The sequence below is a fragment of the Dromiciops gliroides genome, chromosome 5 (genome assembly GCF_019393635.1).
Source record: "Dromiciops gliroides isolate mDroGli1 chromosome 5, mDroGli1.pri, whole genome shotgun sequence".
Lineage (NCBI taxonomy): Eukaryota > Metazoa > Chordata > Mammalia > Microbiotheria > Microbiotheriidae > Dromiciops > Dromiciops gliroides.
The window spans coordinates 4836422-4860251 of NC_057865.1; the positions used below are offsets into that span (position 1 = coordinate 4836422).

Sequence of the window (23830 nt, forward strand, 5' to 3'; positions counted from 1 at the left end):
AGCCTAGCTTCCTGACCACGTGAAGAGAGAGAAAAGCAAAGATGGAGGCAGGAATAGTTGTGGGTGAGGAATATGTGGTGCTTCAAGAGACAGGATAACCAAACTGGAGTCCCTGCTGTAATGTATAACCTTGACCAAGCTGTGGATTTGAGTTCTAGCTCAGTAGGGATTTTGCATACTGAACAGATTCACACTGTCCTCTTACTACCTTGTTTTTCAACTAAAAAAACCATCTGCCATATGTCTAGGAAATCAGATCAACCTCCATTTTTAAACAACTCATATGGTAGTGCTGTTCAGGGCTGTTGACTTCCATGAAAACAGAGGTCCAGGTAGAAGCCACAACAATCATACACTCTCAGCCACTCTTCAAGGACTCAACAAGGACTCTGCATCTGGCTTTCTCTATTTCCCCTGGGCTTTCTGACTTTGACAAAGATGAATTTGAGTTTCCTGGCAATTCTTACCAACAATTGAACGCTTCCTGGTCCTAACTGCACCACAGTCTCCATTACACGAAGAAAACTTGGACCAGTTGGTGAACTGACAGTCATCCAGGCATGGGATCTGGCAGGCTTGGGTTAGTGCTGGTAAGGGGCCTGCATACCGAAGGCACTCACTGACATCAGCCTGTCCCCCATCTTGCTGGCGACAAGTGATAGCTACAAAGGAAGAAGAATAAGAAAAAGAGGATGTAGCTCATAGCCAAAAGGCAATTTTGTAAGGAGTCTGTAATTGCCTGGCCATGGCCACATATATTTAGGAAGGTTGGGCATTTTGGGACTACTGATTTACAAAGGTAACCTAGAGGGATCTAAAGATTGTGAAGAATCATGTTATCATCTTTGAATCATGGGCCATTCTGACCTAACTGATAATCCTTCTAATCAGAAAATACTCCACATCTTCCAACATGAAGAGAGCACATGGTCCCTCGGCTACAAGTGGTTCAATCCTGGAAGCTCTCCCACTAATTGTATTCACATCACATCTTCCTCCTTCACATGTGTATGAAAGCAAACTTGGGAAACAACTTTGCGTTGTCATGGAGAGCTGGTAGGGTCTTTGAGACCACTTCCACTCTCAACAAAATGTGTTAGTAGAGATGTACCAAGTAATTTGAGTTGTGCACTGAACAGTGGCCTCAGTGCACTCAGCACACACATTGATCTAAGACCCAGAAAATAGCTGATACAAGTGGCCATTACATTGCCAGCAGAGTGCTCTCATGCCAGCCTTTCTACCTCTGCTTTCATGAAGGATATTGGAAGCTAAGACCATCCCAAAGACGATGAGCAGGATGGAGAAGGGCTTTCGGCCTGTGTAAGCTAAGTATTGGGTGGAAGAATGTGCATTTAGCTGGGGGAAGAGGAGCAGGGCCAGGAGAGCTGCTTCCAGTCATTGGAAGGTCTATAGGAGAGGGTTCAGTCTTGTTCTGCTTGGCCTCAGAGCACAGACCCAGGCACACTGGGGGGAATTTGCAGAGACAAATTCAGGCTTCATGATGGGACAAATCCCAGAGTGGAAGGGCCTCCCTCAAGAAAGAGTGAGGTTTCTTTGTTACTGGGAATCTTTCAGTAAAATCTGGAAGAACCCTTCTTTTGGGAGATATTGTAGAGGGATTCTGATTCAGGCCTAGGCTAGACATGATGGCTTCAGGGGTCCTTTCAAACTCTGAGATTCCATGTCCTTTAAAAGAAAAGAACACCTAATACATACCTATTAGGGCTGCCAATAGCTCTACCAATTCACCTGAATTTACCGCACGTTTACAAAGTTGTTCGAAGGGCAAGGTGCTCTCCGAAGTGCTGGTGATGCAAAGACACAATAAAAACCATCCCAGGTCTCCCAGAGTTTCCATTGTACTGGGGGTAGGGGTGGGAATGGGGGGATATGACATGTATGTAGGAAAGTGACTGCAAAGTACACATTAAATAATGCAAAGTAACTTCAAAAAGCAGAGAAATCTTACAGTAACTGAGGTAAGCAGGAAAAGCCCTTAGAGAAAAGTGTCCACCAAGCTGTGCTTTTAGGGCATCTGGGAGTTTTAAAAGGCAGAGGTCAGGAGGGAGGGAATTCCAGGTAAGGAGATGGAAAAGAGAGTGCTACATCTAAGGACAAGCTTGGAAGCCAGTGTGCCTGGCACAGAGAAGGCAGGAAGGGGTGATATAAGGAGGAAGGTCTGGGCAAGAACAACAGGGAGCTTTAAATATCAGCCTGAAGATTTGTGTTTGATACTAGAGAAAAAATGAGCCAGTGATGATTGCTGAGGGTGGTGTGGTCAGAGCTGTGTTTTACAAATATCAGTTTGGTGGTTGTATGCAGGATGGATTGGAGACTGTGGCCAGTCAGGAGGCTTTAATGATGGTCTGGGTGAGGGGTGATGAGGGTCTGAGCTACAGCATTGGCCATGTGGATGGAGAAAAGGGGACAGATGGGAGAGGTGATATGGAGGTAAAACTGATAAGACCTGGCAACTGATTGGACGTGGGAGGGTGAGGGAGAGGAGAGACTCAAGTATGACTCAGCAGTGATTAACCAGAATAACTGGTTCAGTAAATAAATGGATCTGCCTGGGCTTCTATAGTCTCATAAATCTTTTCTCAGCTCATTCCCCATGGCACTGATGCCAGGCAGAAGGCTGGTAAGAAAACAAAACCAATTACAATATGTGAGTTTATATAGCTTAGCAAAATCTCTTTCCTGTTTTCTTTATTCCGTTTCTTCATAACCATAAATTTACAGGCTCCAAAGTAGCTTAAAGGGGTGATGTATCTACAAAACTTCTAAAACAGAAGCTCCTATGGGAAGATATGTTGTATTTTGCTGCAGATGCACTCCTTTTACTGATGGTTTGGTTGAGAAATGTAATTGTTGTTTGCTTGTTTTCAGTTGTGCCTGACTCTTCATGACCCCATCTGGGGTTTTCTTGGCAAAGATACTGGAGTGGTTTGTTACTTTCCTTCTCCAGCTCATTTTACCTATGAGGAAACTAAGGCAAACAAGGTGAAGTGACTTGCCCAGGGTTATGTGGCTAGTCATATTTGAGCTCAGGAAGATGAGTCTGGTTGGGTAGGACTATATATCCAGGGTGGTTAGTGAACGTCTCAAAGCGGGAGGGAACAGGGAAAGAATTGTGGAGAAATATTCCAAGAGACCAAACAAGGCATCTGCAGATCTGGGTGCATTCCAAAGCACTGGTGTTTTCGTGATTCTGTGCAACTGGCAAGAGCCAATCAGAGGTTTCCATGACTGTCTGGCCCTCGTCACAAGAAATTCATGGCTTCTGTCCTGGACGCTGCCCTGTTCACCTTCTTGCCTGTCTGTTGTAGCAACTGATTGAGTACAGAGAGAAAGGACTCTGAAATCTGTTTTGTTTCCCTGTTCCACTGTCTCATGATGCCAGGTAACCTTGGAAGTTTGGGAAGAGGCTTGGGTAGAAGGGTCTTGTGCTTGATTTCTGTTCAGGGCTGCTTAATAACCTAGCATTTCATTTGAAGGAAATGTTCTTTTGCATCACTAGGATGTTTTAGGATTATTGGTGGTGGGTCTGGGGCTCTTCAGAGAGCAAAAATGAGGGCTTGTGAACAATAGGATATAGACCTGAGTTAGTGCTAGATGACTCTAGGTGGCCCTTAGGGAGTGCTGAGGAATAACTTAATGAGCCCAAGTTACCCCAATAGTCAGCAGCTCTTGCTTATACAATGACCATAAAAAGGCCATGAGAAGGTTGGTCATGCATCTCAAATGATTTCGGTTCTTACTGGGAGGAAACCTGACTTTTCAAATGCAGGAAAAGGGTAAGAAATTAGCTTCCTCCTGTTAGGGCAAGAACAAATCAGTGTGTGGAAAGGAAGCCATCTGGCCTCCTGGCTTCATAAAACTTGAAGCCTGTTTCCCAAACTAAAAACAAGGGACTTTAGACCGAACAATTATTGGAGAAACAATGTAGGCAGCGCAGAAGCTTCTGTATCAGGGAAATGCAGCTACACTTACAGCTGGAATTTGTGCAGTGTATGAAGTGTGTGTGGATCAGCAACCTGTTTTCCTCCCATATTTTCAGAATGACTGAGCCACGTGAGAAAGGGAAACTGAGTTTAGGGTTCCCTTGCAGATATTAAGTCTGAGGGAGGCAACTGAGATGGGGAAGAACCTTGAGTTCATGAGATGTGAGGACTCATGGAAGGATCAGAGGCATTTAGGTCATAGAAGAGAAGACTCTGGCCTGACTCAAAACCCATCTCCAAGTTCCTAAGAGCTGTCATATGGAAGAGGGATCGGGTTGGTTCTGCTGGGTCCCAGAAGGCAGCACCAGCAGCAGATCTAACTGAGGTTGGAAGCTTTCAAAGCCACTTCAGGAAGCTGTGGGTTCCCCTGCCCTGGATGGCCACTTGTTGGGCACCTCAGGGGAGATTCCTTTTAGACATAAATGGTCACAGACATCCCTTCCAGCTCTGAAATGCTGGCATTCGATCATCTTCTTGATGTCTCTCTGAGTAGCTGATAATGTCACAGGAGACAACGCCCACCTTGTAGAAAAGGAGACTGTTCTTTTCCAACTTCCAGAGACCCTTTCTGTCAGATATGATGGAACAGCTCAAACCAAAGGTAGAAGATGTGTCCTTGAAATGTGGACAGAGATTTGAGGTTGGATGCTACCTAAAGGCTGCATGGGCTGCCCACTGCTGTCCATGATGGGGACAATTCCTGTGGCCTAATAGGACAGTCTCCTAGGGGAGCCAAGAAGTGAGAAGTTGGGACCCCCCCGGGGGATGGTGGGAGCCCAAAGAGCACTTGGGCCCCAGGATCTACAGGCCCACCACTGGTTTCTGGCCTATATAACTGATAGCCTATTCATTCCATAATTGTGGGTTATGGCACCTGGCATGGTGATTAAAGAGATCTCCTTCCATATCCCTGAGCAGCCCTGATAGGGGGAAAACCTCAGGTGTACCTGTACCAAATTAAAGGGAGTGATGAGATCCAGGCATGATGCAGGGGACAGTGGCCTCTTGCTTCATCATCACCTCCTTCCTCCTTCTGACATGGACCAATCACCAAGTCCTTGACTGCCAAGTCCTGCCCTCTGGAAATCAGCTGTATCCTTTCTCCTGGCTGTGACCCGGATGTCTTGCCCCCTGGCCCGTTTCCTTCCCTGGGGACAACATTTTCAGAATTGCTACTTTCTATAGCAAGCACTGGGGAGTGGAGAGGAGCAGCAAGAAATAAAGATAAGGCTCAGGGCCTCGGGAGAGGGTTCACAGCATCACTAGGGAACAGCAATGGACACAGGCTGTTTATTATAAACCAACAGAGCAGAAAGGCAGGATATACATACTGAGGTGATGCTAATTAACCCAGTTAGGAGATAAGGAGGGCCCTCATCAGTGGACAGAACACACGGCCTCTGAACACAGACTCTGCCACCTCTACTCTGTGTGACTCAGGAGAGTCCCTTCCTCTTTTTGGGGCTTAGTTTGCTCAATGATAAAAGGAGGGTTTGAACCTATACAGTCCTTTCCAGTTTTCATTTAAGATCCTTCAGCTCAGGGTGAAGTGAGTTTTGAGGAGACTTGCAAAAGAGAGAGGTCATGGATTGGTAAAGCAGAAGGAAAGGGCCGTTGCTGGTGAAGGCAGATGTAGGTGGTGGCCATCGGTGGGCTCTGGGAAACTGAATTACAACTGGTGAGAAGAGTCCCATGTATTCAACTTTGCCCTATTCAAAGTGATGATTATGTAAAATATGGCACAAGATTCCAGCCCGCTGGAAACATGCAGTGTGTGTTTGAGTAATGTGACACATTAAAGTGCACACATGAGAAGTCGTGGTAGAAAATGTTCAATCCATGCCCAAGGCAACCAAAGCCAGTGAGTGTCTCCGACCAAGATGATCTCCACCTCAGGGGGAGCAGAACACGGTTCATCCCAGATAAGAGTGCGGCGGCCACAGATCAGGCCCTGGAAGCAATGTTTGACTGAATGAGAGATGAGACGAGTGATTGGCTCAGAGGCTCACAAGGGAAGCCTGAGTGAGTGAGAAGGAATCGATGAAAGTGAAAAAGCCAAAGGAGATTGATTTGAGTGAGTCAGTTATTAAGAGACCTAATTGAGATAGTAAATAAGAGCCAGGTGATAAGTAAGGTGAGAGGCACCCAGCTGTTGATCCTCTGGCTGTGAAGCTTAAAAGGGGAGGACGATTTGCAACAAAAGTATGAAACAGCTCCTCAGTCCTCTCTATCACTGACACCCCGGTGGAAGGAAGAAAAGGGTGTCCCACTGCCCTTGCAGATCTGATGTGGTGCACACGGATGCAGTGCAGCTTCCTTCCTTGGCCCATCCCGGAATAATAAGAGGACAGTGCTAAAGGACTACCGGGGAAAGTGGACGTTGAGGCTCATCTGGAATTCCTCTTGGGAGTCAGGGAAAGTAATCACAATGGAAGTACCTAGGACCCTTCATGGGGGGCAGGTGTGATAGTCAAAATGACCAAGTCGGCTCAACCCTCATCGGCTCCTTTGTGAGTTAATTTCACAGCCATATGCAATAGATACAAAAAGAACCTCTCAGGTCAACATGGTTATTTCTGATCATATTCCCTCTCCAATCCAAAGTCTCACCAGGCATTCCTGATACTTAGCATGGGACAAGAAAATTCCTTTCAACTCCCATTTTGATCCCAGGAGCTAGTACTAGGACCCTGGAAATTACCTTGAAACTTTCATAAACCTCAAGGAAGCAATTAACAATATAGGGCATATGTGTGTGAGTGTGATCCTCCCTTTAAATGACTTTTGTTGGATTCCAGAGAATCTGGACCAACATGATGTTTCCATGGGAAGGCCAGAACCAAAGACACTCTGTTTTGGAGGGGAATGGCCATGTTTGGCCATAGATCCACCATTAAGGTTCCTGCTTACGGGTCACCCAAACTCCACTGAACAAACCTCCTACCTCCCTGGGCATTCCATTCCCCTTTGGAATAACGGAATCCCAGGAAGCTTTTGTGTGATGTAAACCTAGATCTGTCTCAGCAGGTTCTTCTCTTTGTCCCCTGGTCTGACCTCTGGGACCGTCCGGACAAATCGACTCCATATCTGCCATGTGTCATCTCTTCCCAGGCTTCTCTCTCCCAGGATGGTCATCCTAGGCTTCCTTCCTGATCTTCCTTAAATGGGACCTCCAGGGACCTTGGTTGCTCTCTTTCAGCTTGCCAGGTTTTTCTTCTAAAACTAGTGCCCAGGACTGGAGACAGAACTCGGGGTGGAGTCTGATCAGGGCAGAGAACAGGATACATTTCAACTTCCTCTATACATCCCTTAAGAATGAAGCACAATGTGGGGGCAGCTAGGTGGTGCAGTGGATAGAGCACTGGCCCTGGAGGCAGGAGGACCTGAGTTCAAATCCTGCCTCAGACACTTACTAGCTGTATGACCCTGGGCAAGTCACTTAATTCCCATTGCCCTGCCAAAAAACCCCCCCAAAACTAAAAAAAAAATGGAGCACAATGACCAATGTAGCCCAGGATGCACTGCCTGGATTTCATGGAAACCTCCAGATCTTTTCCAAACAAGCTCCTTCTGATCCCTGTATCATCTATCCTGCACTTGGGAAGTTGGTCTTTTTAACCAAAGACTTCCCATTTATCCTGACTCGTCCTGTCGTCCTGATGACCTGATAAACTTGTTGGAGAGCCTGACTACCACCCCCCATCTACTGAGCCTAGAAAGAACCTCCAGAAGGAGAGTGGGTTTGGAAGGTGGTGACTGAAGCTGGGTCATCTCCCTCCGGTTCTTCTCATGAGCTTTCCTTTTTCTCTGGGTCATGCTGAGCTGAGGAGACTTGCTGTGCACGGCCCCATTCTCTCTCCTTTGGGAAGGAGAGCAGAAGCATCTTTGATCTGGTCTATCGTTCCCCTTTCTGGCAGATGAGGGACCATCTCTTACTGGCAGGACATGGAGCCATGAGCATGGATAGTTTCAACCATCCACTTCTCTCTCTGGTAAAAGTTGGGAATTTTACATAGACTTGTTTCAAGGTAGGCCCAACCAGGAGAGCTAACACCATCTTCCTTTCAGAAAGTTATGTGCCTCACATCTTTAGGGTTATTGTTAAGGATCCTATTATCAGTGTGTAGGGGTTGTTGGCATAGATTTTCAGGTTTGTGGAGACATAGGAATTACTCTGATGGTCTATGTGCTCAGTGTCCCCAGTGAATCTCCCCATCTCTTCATTTCTGTCTCTTGTAAAACTCTGTGGAACAATCTATGGGACTTCTTTTGGTCTTTGCCTTAATAGATCCATTGGGGGATCCCTTGCTGTCCCTCAATAGACTGATGGTGTTGTAGTCTTGCCAACAGTTTCTGGTGGAGCAACATTGCATGGGATTTGTTAAATACACCCTTCTCTTCCAAATTCTTCCTGGAATAACATGGGTGCTGTCTCTCTGAAAGTCCATGTATTGGAATACTCATAACAGATAACTGACAGAGAAAACCAGGTGTTCTTGGTAGCCCCTTCCAATGGTATTATCATCGAGCTCACCTGTCTCCAGTTTGTCTCCAAGGAGAATGAGAGGGGCTTTGTTAGGGGCATTATCGAAGTCTAGTTAAATGATATTTACAGCGTCCTGAGGCAATGATGATGTTTTTGCCTTGGCTTCTAGTGGAAGAAGTCCTGATGACTTTTTGTGGTCTTGGTTTTCTGTCCTAGTTATCCACTAATAATCCCTTTATGACTTTGAAGGATTTTGAAAATTAAATTCAAGTTCCCTGGACAAGTATTTACAAACTCCTTTATCTTCTACATTTTAAGAACCAGGATAATGCTTTCTTTTCTCTAGCCTTTGTGATCTTTTCTTATTTCTGGTTCAGTTGTAAAGAAGTCTGGTTCTTTAAGTGCTCCAGGATGGCATTTGGGTCTGGTCCAGAATACAGCACGTGCAGTCAGGCACTATCCTGATAGTTCCTTGCTTACCTCTCATTTTTTCATTAACCACTTTTTTGTTCTGTCCTTCCCAGTCCAAAGATCATTCTCTTAAATCAATATTGATTTAGTGTCCTCCCCCTTGGGAAGACAGCTCTGCTCCCTGCAATGATTTGTAGTCAGTCATTTCAAGTTCCTATGACTGACATAAGCCTTCAGGGCAGGAGAAACAAAGTCAGAGCAAGCCTACAATGATGATGAATAGTGCACACATATCTCATCGCTACAGGCACACTAGCCTGCAATTAACCCCTTCCATGGTGCCCCTGTTGAAGGAGTCAGAATTCGATACACAAATGATTGGAAGAGTTGTCCAGACACCTAAAAAATGCAGTATATTAGGATCAAAATGTGATGCTGTGTCCAGTGTTTCATTAGCATGGCTTGGCTTTACAATGTAGTTGTGGAAGGGCTATCTGTCTCATCGGATGCAAGCCACTCCTGGTATGGAAGATGTGCAGAGCCCAAGTCCTCAATGGTATTGTTGTCTTCTGTCCCCACTTCTCATTTCTGGCATTACCGCCCTGATCCGGGCTGGTTATGGCCACAAGTCTGACCTTCTTGTTTTCCTCGTCTTCATGCTCGGTAGAATGTAACCTAGGTTCATGTTCCTGCAATATTACTTTAAGTGTACTCTTCCTCTCCCCATTGACAACTTACTCAAGTATTTCACAATCTGTCTGCCTTTGATTCAGCCAAATCGGTTTACTTACCAACTCCAACAATATCTTCTGCCTTCCCAAATCTGTACTTTATGTCATTCCCTTTACCTCAACTCACTTCCACCACTTCTTCGCCTATCAAAACCTTAACCAGCCTTCAAGACACCCCAGCCAAAGGTGAGGACTCCTCCCTCCTCTGAGCTCCTGGGCCCTCTTAGGCTGGAGTCTCCCAGGAATTGCTTGCTGTTGACAGAAGTGGCTGAACTCCCTATGGGATCAGATGCTGCCCAAGCTGAGGCAGCCCAACATTTCTCTGTATGTTATGGAGGGCTGGGTGGTGCTGTGGGGCAGTATAGGCTTGCTCCTGAAGCACAGGCTTGACAGTCCTCAGCCCTGGAGAGCTTCCCTCTCCCTGACACCCAAACAGGGCCAGTGCTATTGTCTTGCTTTGCAGCGTTGGTCCAATTTATTTCAACAAACTTATTTAGCATTGACTCTATGCGAAGCTCTGTGATGCAGATGCAACATTTAGATGCAGTTCTTGCATTTATATGGTACATACAAATAAACAGTTTAAATAAATTCTACACGAGTCAGCGAGGAGTAAATAAAGGCCTCTGGGAGGTCTCATGGGGAAAGGTTCTAACCAGTGTCAAGGGTTCTGGCATTTGAGTTGGGCTTTAAGGTGTAGGCATCAATCCATTTGGCAAAGGGAGAGAGGAGGACATTCTCATCATGGAGAATGATAGGGAGAGTCATACTTTGTCCCTGCTCCTGGCTTCAGGAGGTCTTCCTCCATATAGTGAGCACTGAGTCCAAACCTCAAGGTGATGTCCTTTGTGTCCTCCCACTGACCTCTTGCCATTACCCCCTTTTATTTCCTATCAATGCTCGAGGGGGAAAAGGTTAGGCCACTCCCTCTCCTGATATGTTTATATCTATGGCCAGACTGTCCCCTGAATCATTCATCGCCTGCCTCTTCCCCGATTTTTTTTGTCCCTGGTAAAAAATTTCCAATTATAACTAAATCAAGATGCACTTTGCCTCTGTTGGAACAGCTGCTGACTTAATAGACTTTCATTCTGGAACCTAGAGTATATTGCCCCAAAAGCAAATGAAAAAACTGTTAGAAATAACATATGAGTAAGAATCTAGAGAAGACTAAGGAAACATTGAGTGATGATTGTGAGTGTCCATATTCTTATTTCAAAATCTGACCCCTAAAACCCTCTTCAAATGTCTGTTTCAATTTCTGGTTCATCAGCTTCTCCTCCAGACCCTTAGACAGCATGAGTTGGGAAAGTATCTTCACAGGACTTCGAGGCACCAAGGTTGCAAGCGCTGCTTGAACGGCATCTGATTCCTCAGTGGACTTTTCTCAGGGTCTTCCTTCCACGTGACTATTATTTTCTCACATCCCATCCTAGTGGCAGGTGGAGAAAAGAAGGTAGAAAGTAGAAGGTGTAGAACAGAGATCGTTGAAATAGATTTATTTCAAATGGGAACAGAGTGAAACCTTGAATTTTTGGCACATGGGAGAAACAGCAAGAAGATGCTCTTAAATTGACCTTCAGGTTAGATGGAGGGGTCTGAGAGTCTGAACACAAGACCTTCGAGCTGATGAGCAGAGAGTCTAATGGGACCAGGAATAGTTGACCAGGAGGCCAAAGCATTTCTGGGATGAGCCAATGCTGATTGTCACTTCTGGGGTGCAGGCAGCTACGCCTGTGCTGTGATGGGTGAGGTAAGTGTGTGGATGGCATTTATAACCTTAAGCTATTACTGACCTAAAATCCCTTAAATCTTGAATCCTTTTAATGCTGGTTTTATAACAAGACCTTAAACTCAACACATTTCCCCTAAATTGGACTCCCATGATCCTTTTAGTTCCAGTCACCAAAATTCAAAAGTCTCCAAATCCTGGACGTCTTCTCTCTCCCTCCAGCTTCACAAATCTGATTAGTTACCAAGTCCTGTTGAGTCCCCTCTTCACAACATGGGTCTTACGCTTCCATTTCCACTTCCTGTAGGTCAGTCCAGGCCCTCATGAGCTCAGACCTGCATTACTATGACAGCTTCCTACCTGGCCTCTGGCCTACCCTCCTTCATATCCACCAGGAAAGCAGGCTTCACACTGCCCAGCTTTCACTGCCTTACTGTTCCTAAAATATCTCCGCTAGATTTCTGGTAGAAGAAAGTCAAAACTCATCCGATTTTCCCTGTTTGCTCCCCACCCCACCTTTCCTTCCTTATCTCCTGTATTGTTTGTTTTTTCTTTGCTGACTGTTTTGCGTTCCCAGCCTGAGGACCAACCTACCTAAACAGGAAGGGTATCCTCTCCATATTGGCCACCAGGACGTGAACCGGTCAACCAAAGGATCTCTCTTTTTTATTTTTTGTTGTTGTTGTTTTTTCTTTTTCTTTTTCTTTGTTTTTGTTTTTGTTTTTCAAAGGATCTCTCATTGATACAGATGTGGTTTTACTGGGCAAAAGGTCACGTCAATGAAATCGTGACGCAGTACGCTGCACCTTTGGAAAAATGTGAGATTTGCCCTTAGATAAGTTGAGGTCAAATCTTGGCTCTTCCACTTCCCTGTAGGTGTATTGTTGTTGTTGTTGTTTTTAGGTAGTTTCAGTCATGTCTGACTCTTGGTGACTCCATCTGGGGTTTTCTTGGCAAAGATGCTACAGTGATTTGCCATTTCCTTCTCCAGCTCATTTTACAGTTGAGGAAACTGAGGCAAACAGGGTGAAGTGACTTGCCCAGGGTCACACAACTGGCAAATGTCTGAGGCCAAATGTCTGAGACTCCAGGTCTGTTCCTCTCTCCACTTTACCACCTAGCTGCCTGTAGGTGTGACCTTGGGCAAATGACTTCTTTCTGGGCCTCAATTTCTTCATCTACAAAGTGATGGAGTTGGACTAACTGAACCCAGAGCTGCTTTTCAGGTCTGTGTCTGTGCACACAGGTTCTTTGATGCATTGAAGTGCTATTATTTATTGTTGCATCTTGGTTGGCTTATCTCTCCAGCAAATCTCTAGGGGTAGCTGTCATTTATATTATAAAGCACTTAAAGGCCTTTCCTCACAACCACTGGTAGGGCAGGCAGTTCTGGCATTAGGCCTAGGGACCTGGTCTCTGATTTCATCAGGACTGACCATTTCCAGGTGAGAAAACTCTCTCTATTCATATTTCTCTGAAACAGATATTCTTAGAGTTGCCTAAAGCACTGAGAAATTAAGGGGCTTTAGCCAGAGCCACGGAGCCAGCTTCTGTAAGAAGCAGTAAAACCCATGTCTTCCTGGCTCAGAGGCTGGCTCTAGTCACTGGACACACTGCCTTTGCATACACACTTTCATCTCCATTTTACTGCTGAAGAAGTTAAGCCCAAGGGGTTAAAGGACTTATGAGCTGGAACAGAGACTTGAACTCAAGTCTGGCTCCTGGAGTGTCCTGGTACTTCCTTGTGAACAGCTGCTTTTTTCTTGGTTTCTTTCATTCTGGACCCTTGACTTCATGGGGGTTTGGAATTCCCAGTGAAGGACTCCCCCTGCTGATATAGATCCGGGCCTTCCCTTTAGCTTGGTCTTGGAGAATTGCCCAGGGCACCAGGGTCATGGATGTGTCCGTTTGAGCCTTGAGCCCAATTCTTCCAGGTTCTCCACTTTGGGCAGCCCTTTCTGTTAAGACTTCAGCCTCAGTTGGCCTCTCCTGGTTCTCTCTAGGGCCAAATGAAAAAGTGTCGTCCCTCTTCTGTGTGACGCCCCTCCAAATACTGGAAGACAGCTGTCCCAACCTTTCTCAGCCTTCCTTTCTCCAGGCAAAACAGAAATGAAATTCCTTTGACTGGTGCTGACACAGCCTGTTCCCTTCTCTCCTCACAAGCCTGTTCTTTGCGGGCTGCTTTTTGGATAGGCTTGGACTCGATAACATCACGATGAAGCCCACGGTGCCTGGATTTGTGGGATGTCTGCTGCCTCTTACAGCGCCCCTGACGAGAAGAGCGAGCCCCGATTTCTGCTCCTCTTTGCCTGAGTTCAGAGCAGCACGGCCGTGACTGCAGCAGCTCAGCAGTAAATCGGGCGGTATGGGTGACTGAGGAGGAAGTCCTTGAGGGCAGCCCTCAGCATCTTCCCACCCTGGGAGGAGGGTTGATCCTTTGGGCCACGAGGCTGCCGTTGCCTTTCCGACAGGGACGCACAAAGCAGCTGCTCCGTTCTCTGTCCGTGGTGCTGCCTCAAATACCTTGCAGATGGGTCAGGGGTGATGGAGGCCCCAGCACGGCCAGAGCCGCTCATTCCTGCCTGTCGACACGTTGGGAGCCAGAGGGGACTTTTGATGACTGGGAGGAGGGGACTCCTTGATGGGCACCGACGCCCGGGAGGTCCTGTTCCCTGAGATCCTGGAGCACAGGTGCTCACTGACTCATGTGGACCGAGGGCATCAGGGTTCCGAAAGGGACGTGCTGTGTGGCCTGAGCCCAGAGGAGCAGGGTTTGAGGACCAGTTCTACCTTCACGCTGCAGGCTGAAAGTCAAGGTAGTATTTTTTTTTTAAATTTTTTTTGGGGGGTGAGGCAATTGGGGTTAAGTGACTTGCCTAGGGTCACACAGCTAGTAAGTGTTAAGTGTCTGAGGCCGAATTTGAACTCAGGTCCTCCTGACTCCAGGGCCAGTACTCTATCCACTGCGCCACCTAGCTGCCCCGAATATAGCTGGACTAGATCCTTCCCCCCCCCGTGAGGCAATTGGGGTTAAGTGACTTGCCCAGGGTCACATAGCTAGTAAGTGTCAAGAGTCTGAGGTCGGATTTGAACTCAGGTACTCCTGAATCCAGGGCCAGTACTCTATCCACAGTCAAGGTAGTCTTTAAAGTGGGGGAGGAGGAGAGGACAAACATTTATTAAGCACCCGATAGGCAGCTAGGTGGCGCCACAGTGCAAAGAAAGTGGTGCGCCTGGATTCAGGAAGGCTTTCTGAGTTCAAATCTGACCTGACATTTACTAGCTGTGTGACCCTGGGCAAGTCCCTCAACCCTGTTTGCCTCAGTTTCCTCATCTGTAAAATGAGCTGGAGAAGGAAATGGAAAATCACTCCAGTATTTGGCCAAGAAAATCCCAAATGGGGTCACCAAGAGTAGGCATGACCCGGAAAACAACGGAAAAACAGGCACGGTGCCAAGTGTTCTGTACGCATCATCTCATTCGAACCTCACAATGACCCTGGGAGGCAGGTCCTGTGATTATCCATATTTTACAGATCAGGAAACGGAGGCACAGAGCTGTTGAGTGACTTGTCCAGGGTCACACACATCTGAAGGTGGATTTCAACTCGGCTCTTGCAGACTCCAAGTCCAAAGCTCTATCCATTGTGCTATTTAGCTGCCTAGAAAGGGACGTCTCCTGATCCACCGGAAGGTTCGCTGACTGCAGCACTGGAGATTTGTGACTTGGAGTCAAGAAGACCTGGGTTCAAGTCTCAGCTCTTACATACCCTGGCAAGTTACTTCACATGCTCCAGGGTGCTGTTTAAGATTGAGTCATGAAGACGTTGCCAATCTGCAATGCTAGAGGGAGCTTCCACACCAGAATTTCCCTCCCGCCGATGAAATGAGTCCGGACCATCTGTGCACGAGAATAGCACCCAGAGTCAGGACGTCCTGCCCCGCTCTTCTGGTCTGCGTCGGTTCTAGGAGAGTCAGCGGCAGGTACCGGCGCAGCCCAAGAGTAATACGCGGAGAGATTTTGGGACGTCCGGGGAGGTGACTAAGCGCAGCCCTGCTCTGGCAAGAAGCCATTTGTGGAAGATTGGGTGGCAGCACCTAGCAGAAGCACCTGCGAGCCTGCCGCCCTGAGGGGCAAGAACCAAGGCCACCACGCGGTCCGCAGCCCTCCCACGCAGGGGCTGCGCTGCCCTGGAAGTGTGAGGGAAGCCATGGTCCTCCCCGATCCCCAGTGGGTGGAGGCGGCGGCCGCCCCCGCACCCCTGGATCCCGTCAGCCTCCCTCCCCCTGCCCCCTCCCGATGACTGTTCGGCCCATGTATGCGCGAACGAGCCGGTTCCTCACCTCTGGCTTGCAGACCCGCTCCGCAGCTCTCCTGGGCACCGGGGCTGTCCTGCCTCACCGACCAGGGCACCAGCTGGCACCGGCGCCACTTGTGCGTCTTCCACCTGAAAGAGGCGCGGAGCTTGACTGAGGGGTGAAGGGGCACGTGGAGACGTGGCCTCTCCGGCCGCCCGGGGCCTAATTTTCTCTTCCTTCACCCCTTGTGTGAGCAGGGGCCGGTCTGCTTCTTTTGTTCCCTGATCACAATGCAGGGCTTGTGGGGGCACCAAAAGTGGCAAGGGGAGAGCTAGGAGCCCCTATGCCCCAGCACGTGGCCCCTTCCTTGGCCTGTCGTGGTGGGCAGTCCTTTCACTCGGGGCTTGGCACTCGTAGGCTCTGAGATCCTGGCAATGGCTGCTACCAGCCGTCAGTGACTGAAAGGAAGGAGGAGACGCTGATCCAAGAGCAATTAAGCGTCTCCATTCTGCTTTCCCAAATGCCGCTCTGCCTATTGGGACGGTACGGTGGGTGTGGTTCATCCCTTAGGGCAGCCCTGGCTGTTCCCAACCTCTGGGTGCTCTTGAGGGGAGGATTGTCTAATGAACGACCCAGGGCCAAAGCTTCACAAGCCCAACGAGGGCTCCCTTGGGCCCAGAGAGAGCCGAGTGGGGGTTTTGTTGTGGGTGCGCCAGGGGCATCTCCGAGAGACCAGGAGGGAGCCTAAAGCTCTGCCTTTTCTAACCTTCCTAAAGGCAGGCCTCTGCAGTCCGGTCTAACTCCCCGTGATTCTAATACTGCTGAAGGAAGAGGCCATGTGGGCAACAGGTGAGACAGCAGACTTGGGGGCAGCAGACCTTGGCGGTGACCCAAATCTAACACCCGCTAGCTTTGCCACCTGCACAAGGCCATTAGCACCTCTGAGGCTGTCTTCTCTCTATAAAATGGTGGTCACTGTACTTGCACAGGGTGGGATTGTGGAGAAAATACTGGACTTGATCTCAGGAAGATCTGAGTTCAAATCCCAACTCAGACACTTGCTAACTGTGTTATAGACATGGGAATAATAGTGATAAGGATGATGCCATCTCCCTGACAGTTGCCGTGAGGCTCAGATAAGAAAAAGATGCTAAGATGCTCTGGAAGCCCTAATTCACTGCCCCTTCTCAGTGCCTGTTGTTGTGACCTCGCAGGGTTGTTCTGATCTGACATTTCACCCCTCTTGGCTGTGCATGTGAACCCCCCTCACAATGCCCTCCCCCATTTCTGTCTCTCAGAATTCTTTTCCTGCAGGGCTTCCTCCGGGGCCTCCTTCTTGTTGCTCTCTCTCTGATCACCCCCAGATAAGAGTGGCTCCCCCTCCCCAAATGTTCCCAGAGTCTTTGGTCTCCATGATTCCTTTGGCAGTCTTCTCCGTACCTGTGGGGGCAGGTTAGACCCCCCCCCCCGCCCCCATACAACAGGAGCTCCTTCAGAACACGGGCTAGGTAAGGGCCCAGGCTAGTGCTCTGCCCACAACAGGCAGTTAGCAAATAGTCCTTGGTTGGAACTTGGCAGCCTTCCCAAAGCCCAGGGTACTGGCCATCTGCTAATGACATTGTTGGGCTGGGAGTGGGAGGCCTAGCTGTCCAAAGCCAAAAAGCAGTGGATGCGGGGACCCTGGCAGATGTGTGTGTGGAGAGATGCTGGCTCTATGACCCCCAGCCTCACCCGAAGCTGTGTCAGAACCTGGGGGGAGATGCTGGCTCTGGGACCCCCAGCCTCACCTGAAGCTGTGTCAGAACCTGGGGGGAGATGCTGGCTCTGGGACCCCCAGCCTCACCTGGGGGGAGATGCTGGCTCTATGACCCCCAGCCTCACCTGAAGCTGTGTCAGAACCTGGGGGGAGATGCTGGCTCTGGGACCCCCAGCCTCACCTGAAGCTGTGTCAGAACCTAGGGGGAGATGCTGGCTCTGGGACCCTCAGCCTCACCTGGGGGGAGATGCTGGCTCTGGGACCCCAGCCTCACCTGAAGCTGTGTCAGAACCTGGGGGGAGATGCTGGCTCTGGGACCCCCAGCCTCACCTGAAGCCGTGTCAGAACCTGGGGGGAGATGCTGGCTCTGGGACCCCCAGCCTCACCTGGGGGGAGATGCTGGCTCTATGACCCTCAGCCTCACCTGGGGGGAGATGCTGGCTCTATGACCCTCAGCCTCACCTGGGGGGAGATGCTGGCTCTGGGACCCCCAGCATCACCTTGGGGGAGATGATGATTCTCTCACCCCCTCAGCCTCACCTGGGGGGAGATGCTGGCTCTGGGACCCCCAGCCTCACCTGAAGCTGTGTCAGAACCTGGGGGGAGATGCTGGCTCTGGGACCCCCAGCCTCACCTGGGGGGAGATGATGATTCTCTCACCCCCTCAGCCTCACCTGGGGGGAGATGCTGGCTCTGGGACCCCCAGCCTCACCTGGGGGGAGATGATGATTCTCTCACCCCCTCGGCCTCACCTGGGGGGAGATGCTGGCTCTATGACCCTCAGCCTCACCTGAAGCTGTGGCAAGCCTGGGGAGCTGTGCATTCTCTTTCCTCATAGAGGTTCTCCAGGCAGTCTCGGCCTCCATTTGCAGGCAGCTGAATGATAACCCGATGCCGGGATTGCTTCTTCACTGTAGTGTCCCCTGAAAAGAGCCCAAGGAGGTCGTGGGTTTAGCTTCCCAATTTCTGCATTGAGACAAGGGCCAGACAGTCAGGCCTGTGTGAATGCCTCGAGACTCCCTGGGGATAATGATCAGGATTTGTGTCTTGGGAAAGATGCCTGAATTGAGGGACAAGCCAGTATGGCAACAGGACGGTGTCAGCAGAGGCAATCCATTTGTCATTTCCAGAAGCCTCACATCTATCCCTCCCCACAAGAGGCTGGGAGCTTGTTGTGCTCTGGTGATGCTCGGTCACAGGTCGGGGACGGGCCTGCGCTCAGGACAAAGACAAGGAGGGACAAATGGACAGAGAAGTGGAAAATAGCCTTTCATGTCGGCCAATGAAGATTTGATCCAGGAATGGGGTTTTAAAGGATTTGTAAGCAAGGGGATGAAATCCCCAGATACGTAGATGGTGCTAACACTTTAGTGGGTAGTAAAATCCAGGGGCGGGAAGCTGGCACAGGGTCCAAGGAAGGACTGGACCATGAATGGGGAGTGCTGGATTCTGGTCCAGCCACTAGCGAGATAGGTGGCCTTGAACAAGTCATTTTCCTATCTGGGCCTTGATTTCCTCATCTGTAGATTTAAGGCAGCTGAGGATCACAGGTTCGGATCCAGGGTTTTAGAAGTCATTGATTCTAACCCTCATTTTATAGATGAAGAACCTGAGACCCACAAAGTCAGGTCCCTGAGGTGGGACCAGATGGATTCTAGTCTTTTTAGCTCTAGTCATTTCTCTTTCTCCCTCCCTCCTCTCTCTCCCCTAGCATGGAAACCTCCCTCCACCACTGTAATCAGCAACGTAGGCATGTTTAATTGACTTGGAGAATTGCCTGGGAATAGTAGGAGATTAACTGATTTGTCTCTGACCACAAGCCAGTCTGTCTCTGAGGTGGGATTTGAAACCAAGTTTTCCTGAGTCCAAGGCTGGCCCTCTCTCAGGGCACTGTGAAGTCTCTCGGGTTTTCTATGCACTTATAGGTACATACACTCCAATGCTCTGAGACCTCCGAGAGAAACCTTTCCCTGGGTGTCAGATGGAAGTGCCAGCCTCACCTAGGGGAGTCCAGGGAAGTCCTGATGGAAAGTGTAATCGAGGCAGAGTGTCCCCTCCTGAGTCACAAGTCAGCCCCTCTGTCCTCACAATGGGATTCAAGTTGGACCTCATTAATGCAGCATCTTTTCCTCAAGTCTCTCCATGGTCCTGTCTGCCACCTGGGACACATAGCCCTCATCCCCCATGGATACCAAGTCTTCAGACCAGGTTTAAATGCGAAATTTTATTTCCTGGTGACTCACTTAATTTGAAATATGCAACTACTAAATTATTCTAGTCATTTACTGTGAATGGTAAATAGGCTGCGCTTCTTAATTTGAATCGTGTTCTAAAGATGCGGGTGGTGAGTAGTGAAACTGTGACTGCCAGCAGTAGATATTTGGGGGAGTGTTTTGGAGCCCCATGGATTTTATAATCAATAATTTTATAAAGGGAGCAGTTAGGCGGCACAAGGGACCTTGGATCTTGGACTTGGGAAAATCTGAGTTCAAATTCAGCCTCAGCCATTTACCAGCTGTGTGACCACAAGCAAGTCGCTTAACTTCTGTTTGCCTCAGTTTCCTCAACTGTAAATAATAGCAACGACCTCCTGGGGATTTGTGAGGATATTTGTAAAGTACTTAGCACTATGCCTGGCACACAGAAGGCGCTGTGTAAATGTTCATTCTCTCCTTCCTCCGATGTGGGGAATGCCCTTTCCCTTGCTCATCCTCAGTCTGAAGCTCAAAGGCCCTTTGCCAAGGAGTCTAGACATCTCCCACTGACTCATTCCTGACTTTGAATTCATGAGTCCCTTAATGCTTGTTAGAGGAAGAGAAGAATGAATTTTAGATTGGTTTGGGATCTCACTGGAGCTGGGGCCGGGCAGGGTCTTACAGAAAACCGGCTACATTTCCCCTGACAGACCTGGTCCCAGGAGGAGCAGTAACTCGTCCAAGGTCACTTGGTCAGTCAGGGACAGTGCTAGGGCTTGAACCTCTGACCCCAGCGTTCCCACCATGCCATCCTCCTCCCCAAGCGGGCCTCAAGTTATCTCCTCTATTTATGTCGGGTCTTACTCTCCCCAAACATGATCCTTGGAATGGGGAACATAACGGGCCCTCCTTCATTCAGCTCCAGCCAGGGGGACGGTGCTCCCAGTGAGGAAACGCCCTTGAGCACATTGGCTGCCTCTGCTCTGCAGCTCCAAGCGTGGGAGAAGTTAAGACACTTGCCCCCGGTCCCACAGTCGGTCGGTGTCTGAGGCAGGACTCGAACCCTGATCTCACTGGCGTGCAGGCGGGCTCTGCTGCCCCTCTGACAAGAGACAGAAACTGGCTGTCTTCCTGACTGTGTGTATCCTGATGGTTCTCTTTAAAATCATAGGGATGTCTCTGCATGCCCATGAGGCCGCCACTGCTGCTCATTAAACATCTCCCCTCCTCTCTCTAGGACAGACCTCGCACCCTGCCTGAAGGCAGGTGTTTGCAGTGATAGACACAGCCGCCCCCACAAACATCCCTCCAGCCCATCATAGAAGATGCGCGGGGAGCAGAGTGTATCCCTGAGAGAAGATGAACTCAGGGCCCAGTGTAACCCCCGGGAGATCCTGGATCTGAAGCAGCACCACTTTGTTCTCCCGATGACCTAAGGAAGAATTGGGGCACAGGAATTATTTCTATGGGGAAAACGTGCTTTGTCCACATTTTTGGGAGATAAGGTCAAGCTCCCAGGTTGGATTCTGAAATGCTCCCTGGCCCGCACTGATCCCGATCACTGGGGATTTTTCTGGGCCCACCTGGGGGGTGGGGTCGAGTGGGACATTTCTCTCCCCCCACTCCAATGACTGGGGCTGCTCCCAGAAGCCCAAGTCACTTTCCTCCATTATCTTCGGGGCTCCCAGGTCATGGTTTCTCTCTGAGTGGCTGAGAAGTGGGGGGGCGCTGCTTCTCATTTTAATGGCCCACAACTCCAGACAGTCCTTACCCAGATTTAGAATTACCTGCAAAATCTAATTAGAAAGAAACATCCTGTCCCCACGTTAATTTTCTGCTCCTGTTCTCTCTCCTAGGGTGCCGAACTTCAGTTAGCAGTTTTAATTGTGGGTTGCCCTCGATGTAATTTCCCAGGAATATAAATTATTCACACTCTGTACACAGTAATGAGAAAACTTTCTCTAGGCCAGGACTGGGTCTTGCTCCCAAGAAGATGATGTTTTTTCTCAACATCCAGCATCCCTTTCATCCACCTTGCTAGTCTGCAGACACCTGCCTTTAATAACCAGAGCATGGGGCTCATTGATTGCGCTGTTCTTTGTTCCTTCTTTGGGGGCTTGGCCTTCAGCCCTTGTTGGTCACAAGGTCAAAGATTCAGTGATCAGGTGTGCCTTAAATGTCACCTAGATCAACTCTCCTTATTTTACTGATGAGGAGATGGGCTCAGGGAGGAGAAGGCTGTGCCGGAGTCAGCTGGGCAGTGTCAGGAAGGAAGCGTCAAACTCCTGGACAAGTTTCCTGATCCTCCCCAACAAAACACCTGCAGATCATCAGGAGGTGGGGCTTCTCTCAGCCATGGATGGACAGAACCCAAGGTTCTGTCTAAAGAAAGAATTTAAAGAGAAGATGCTCCCGATCACCTGGACAATTGCAGTAGACTAGAAAGTGCCACTGGAAGGTTTGTAGTGAAAAGCACTGAACCTGGAGTCAGGAAGGTGTGAGTTCAAATCCAACCTCAGAGGCTAACCAGCTTGTGATCCTGGGCTGTTGTGAGGATTGAAGAAGAACATATTTGTTTTTTTTTTTTTTTAAAGTCCAGGTCCAGTGCCTGGAATGTGAGAAGCGCTCTATCAAGGCTCACTCCCCACCCCCACCCTTTATTGTTAGCTACCAATACTGTAGGCAAAGTGATGCAGAAACCTTAGGTGCCCCATAAATGGTAGCCCTCATTGCTGTTTACCAAGTCTGGCAAATTGAGGCTCGGACAAGAAAAGTGACTGGTCCAGGGTCATACAGAAAGTGAGTGTCGGATGAGAAGGAACTGTGGGCTGCAGGGCTTCCTGGAGGAAGAAGAGAATGTCCTGGATACAAGCACTGACTGGTCACTGGCCCAAGGAAGGCTATGCCCAGAGACACCCGACACACTGTGCTATGTCAAAGCAAAGTCTACAATGGAATAACTCTACTTGTTTGTGGACTCACTGACTCAACTAGTCTCCATCTGGGCACTTTGTCTCATCCATTTTTATGGGCTTGGGGCCTTTTGAAAATGGAGAAGGAATGAACACATTGCTGGACGGTAGAAGAAGTGACCCAAAGAGAGCCCCCATCTCATCTCTGTCTGCAGAGATTCTCAGTGAATTCTTGATATATTCCTTCTGCTTAGGGCTTTGGGACTCAGTGTCATTTTCTTTTGCTTCCTCCCCCTCCCCCAATTAAACTGAAATTAATATCAAGTGATTTCCTATTAGTGGCCTTTATGAAGCACCAAGGATCAAATGACATTTGCAGGCATCTGTACCTCATGGAACAAGTTCAGCCTTTGTAATAATAAGTGACAGTGACTAATCACCAATTACCAGGGGCATTAACACACAGCTCATTACCAACTGGGCTAGAAGGAAGGAATACTTAGAAGGTTTTAAGAGAAAAAAAAGAGAAAATATCTTGAAAAGAGGCTAAGCCTTTGCTCTCATGTTGTGTCGCTCTGTCCCTCAAATCTTCTCAGGCCTCATTGTGCCCCCACTGCCTACCCAAAGTTCTGAGAGTTCTCACCATGTGGTTGAGGGGCTTAGTGTCTGCTGTCTGAGGACCAGTCTCATCCAAGGCAGAAACGTTCATAATCAGATGCTGTCTCTATAGAGTGAAATGTTTTTTGGTCCCAGCAATTCACAAAGACCATCTTCTCCCGGTGGGAGGTGGGGCAGGGCTGCAATCTGCCCCAGGGAAGAGAAGGCACCCACTGAGGAAATCATGGGACTATTGAAATGATCCCATATGTATAGTGGACAAAGAAATGAGTACTTTGCCATAGTTTTTGGTTTTGTTTTTGCTTTTAGTGAGGCAATTGGGGTTAAGTGACTTGCCCAGGGTCACACAGCTAGTAAGTGTTAAGTGTCTGAGGCCGGATTTTGAACTCAGGTCCTCCTGACTCCAGGGCCAGTGCTCTATTCACTTTGCCACCTAGCTGCCCCATTTGCCATAGTTTTAAGAGAACAGTGGAAGTCTGGAAAATATCTGTTGTGACTATTTGGGTAGGTTGGTTACTTTTGCTATTTCAAGGTTTCATGGGTCCTTTAATTATTTAATTTCTTTTTTTGGGGGGGGGGGGCAATGAGGGTTAAGTGACTTGCCCAGGGTCACACAGCTAGTAAGTGTCAAGTGTCTGAGGTCGGATTTGAACTCAGGTCCTCCTGAATCCAGGGCCAGTGCTT

At 48.8% G+C, this 23830-nt stretch overlaps 1 protein-coding gene across 1 annotated transcript in view; it reads right to left on the reverse strand.

The window, feature by feature from the left end:
• The window catches only part of THSD7A (thrombospondin type 1 domain containing 7A), a 326513-nt gene that overhangs the window by 54447 nt on the left and 248236 nt on the right, over positions 1 to 23830 (reverse strand). Inside the window, 3 exon segments of the mRNA XM_043968023.1 lie at positions 468 to 662; positions 15711 to 15814; positions 18212 to 18344. Coding sequence (XP_043823958.1) covers positions 468 to 662; positions 15711 to 15814; positions 18212 to 18344 — 432 coding nt within the window.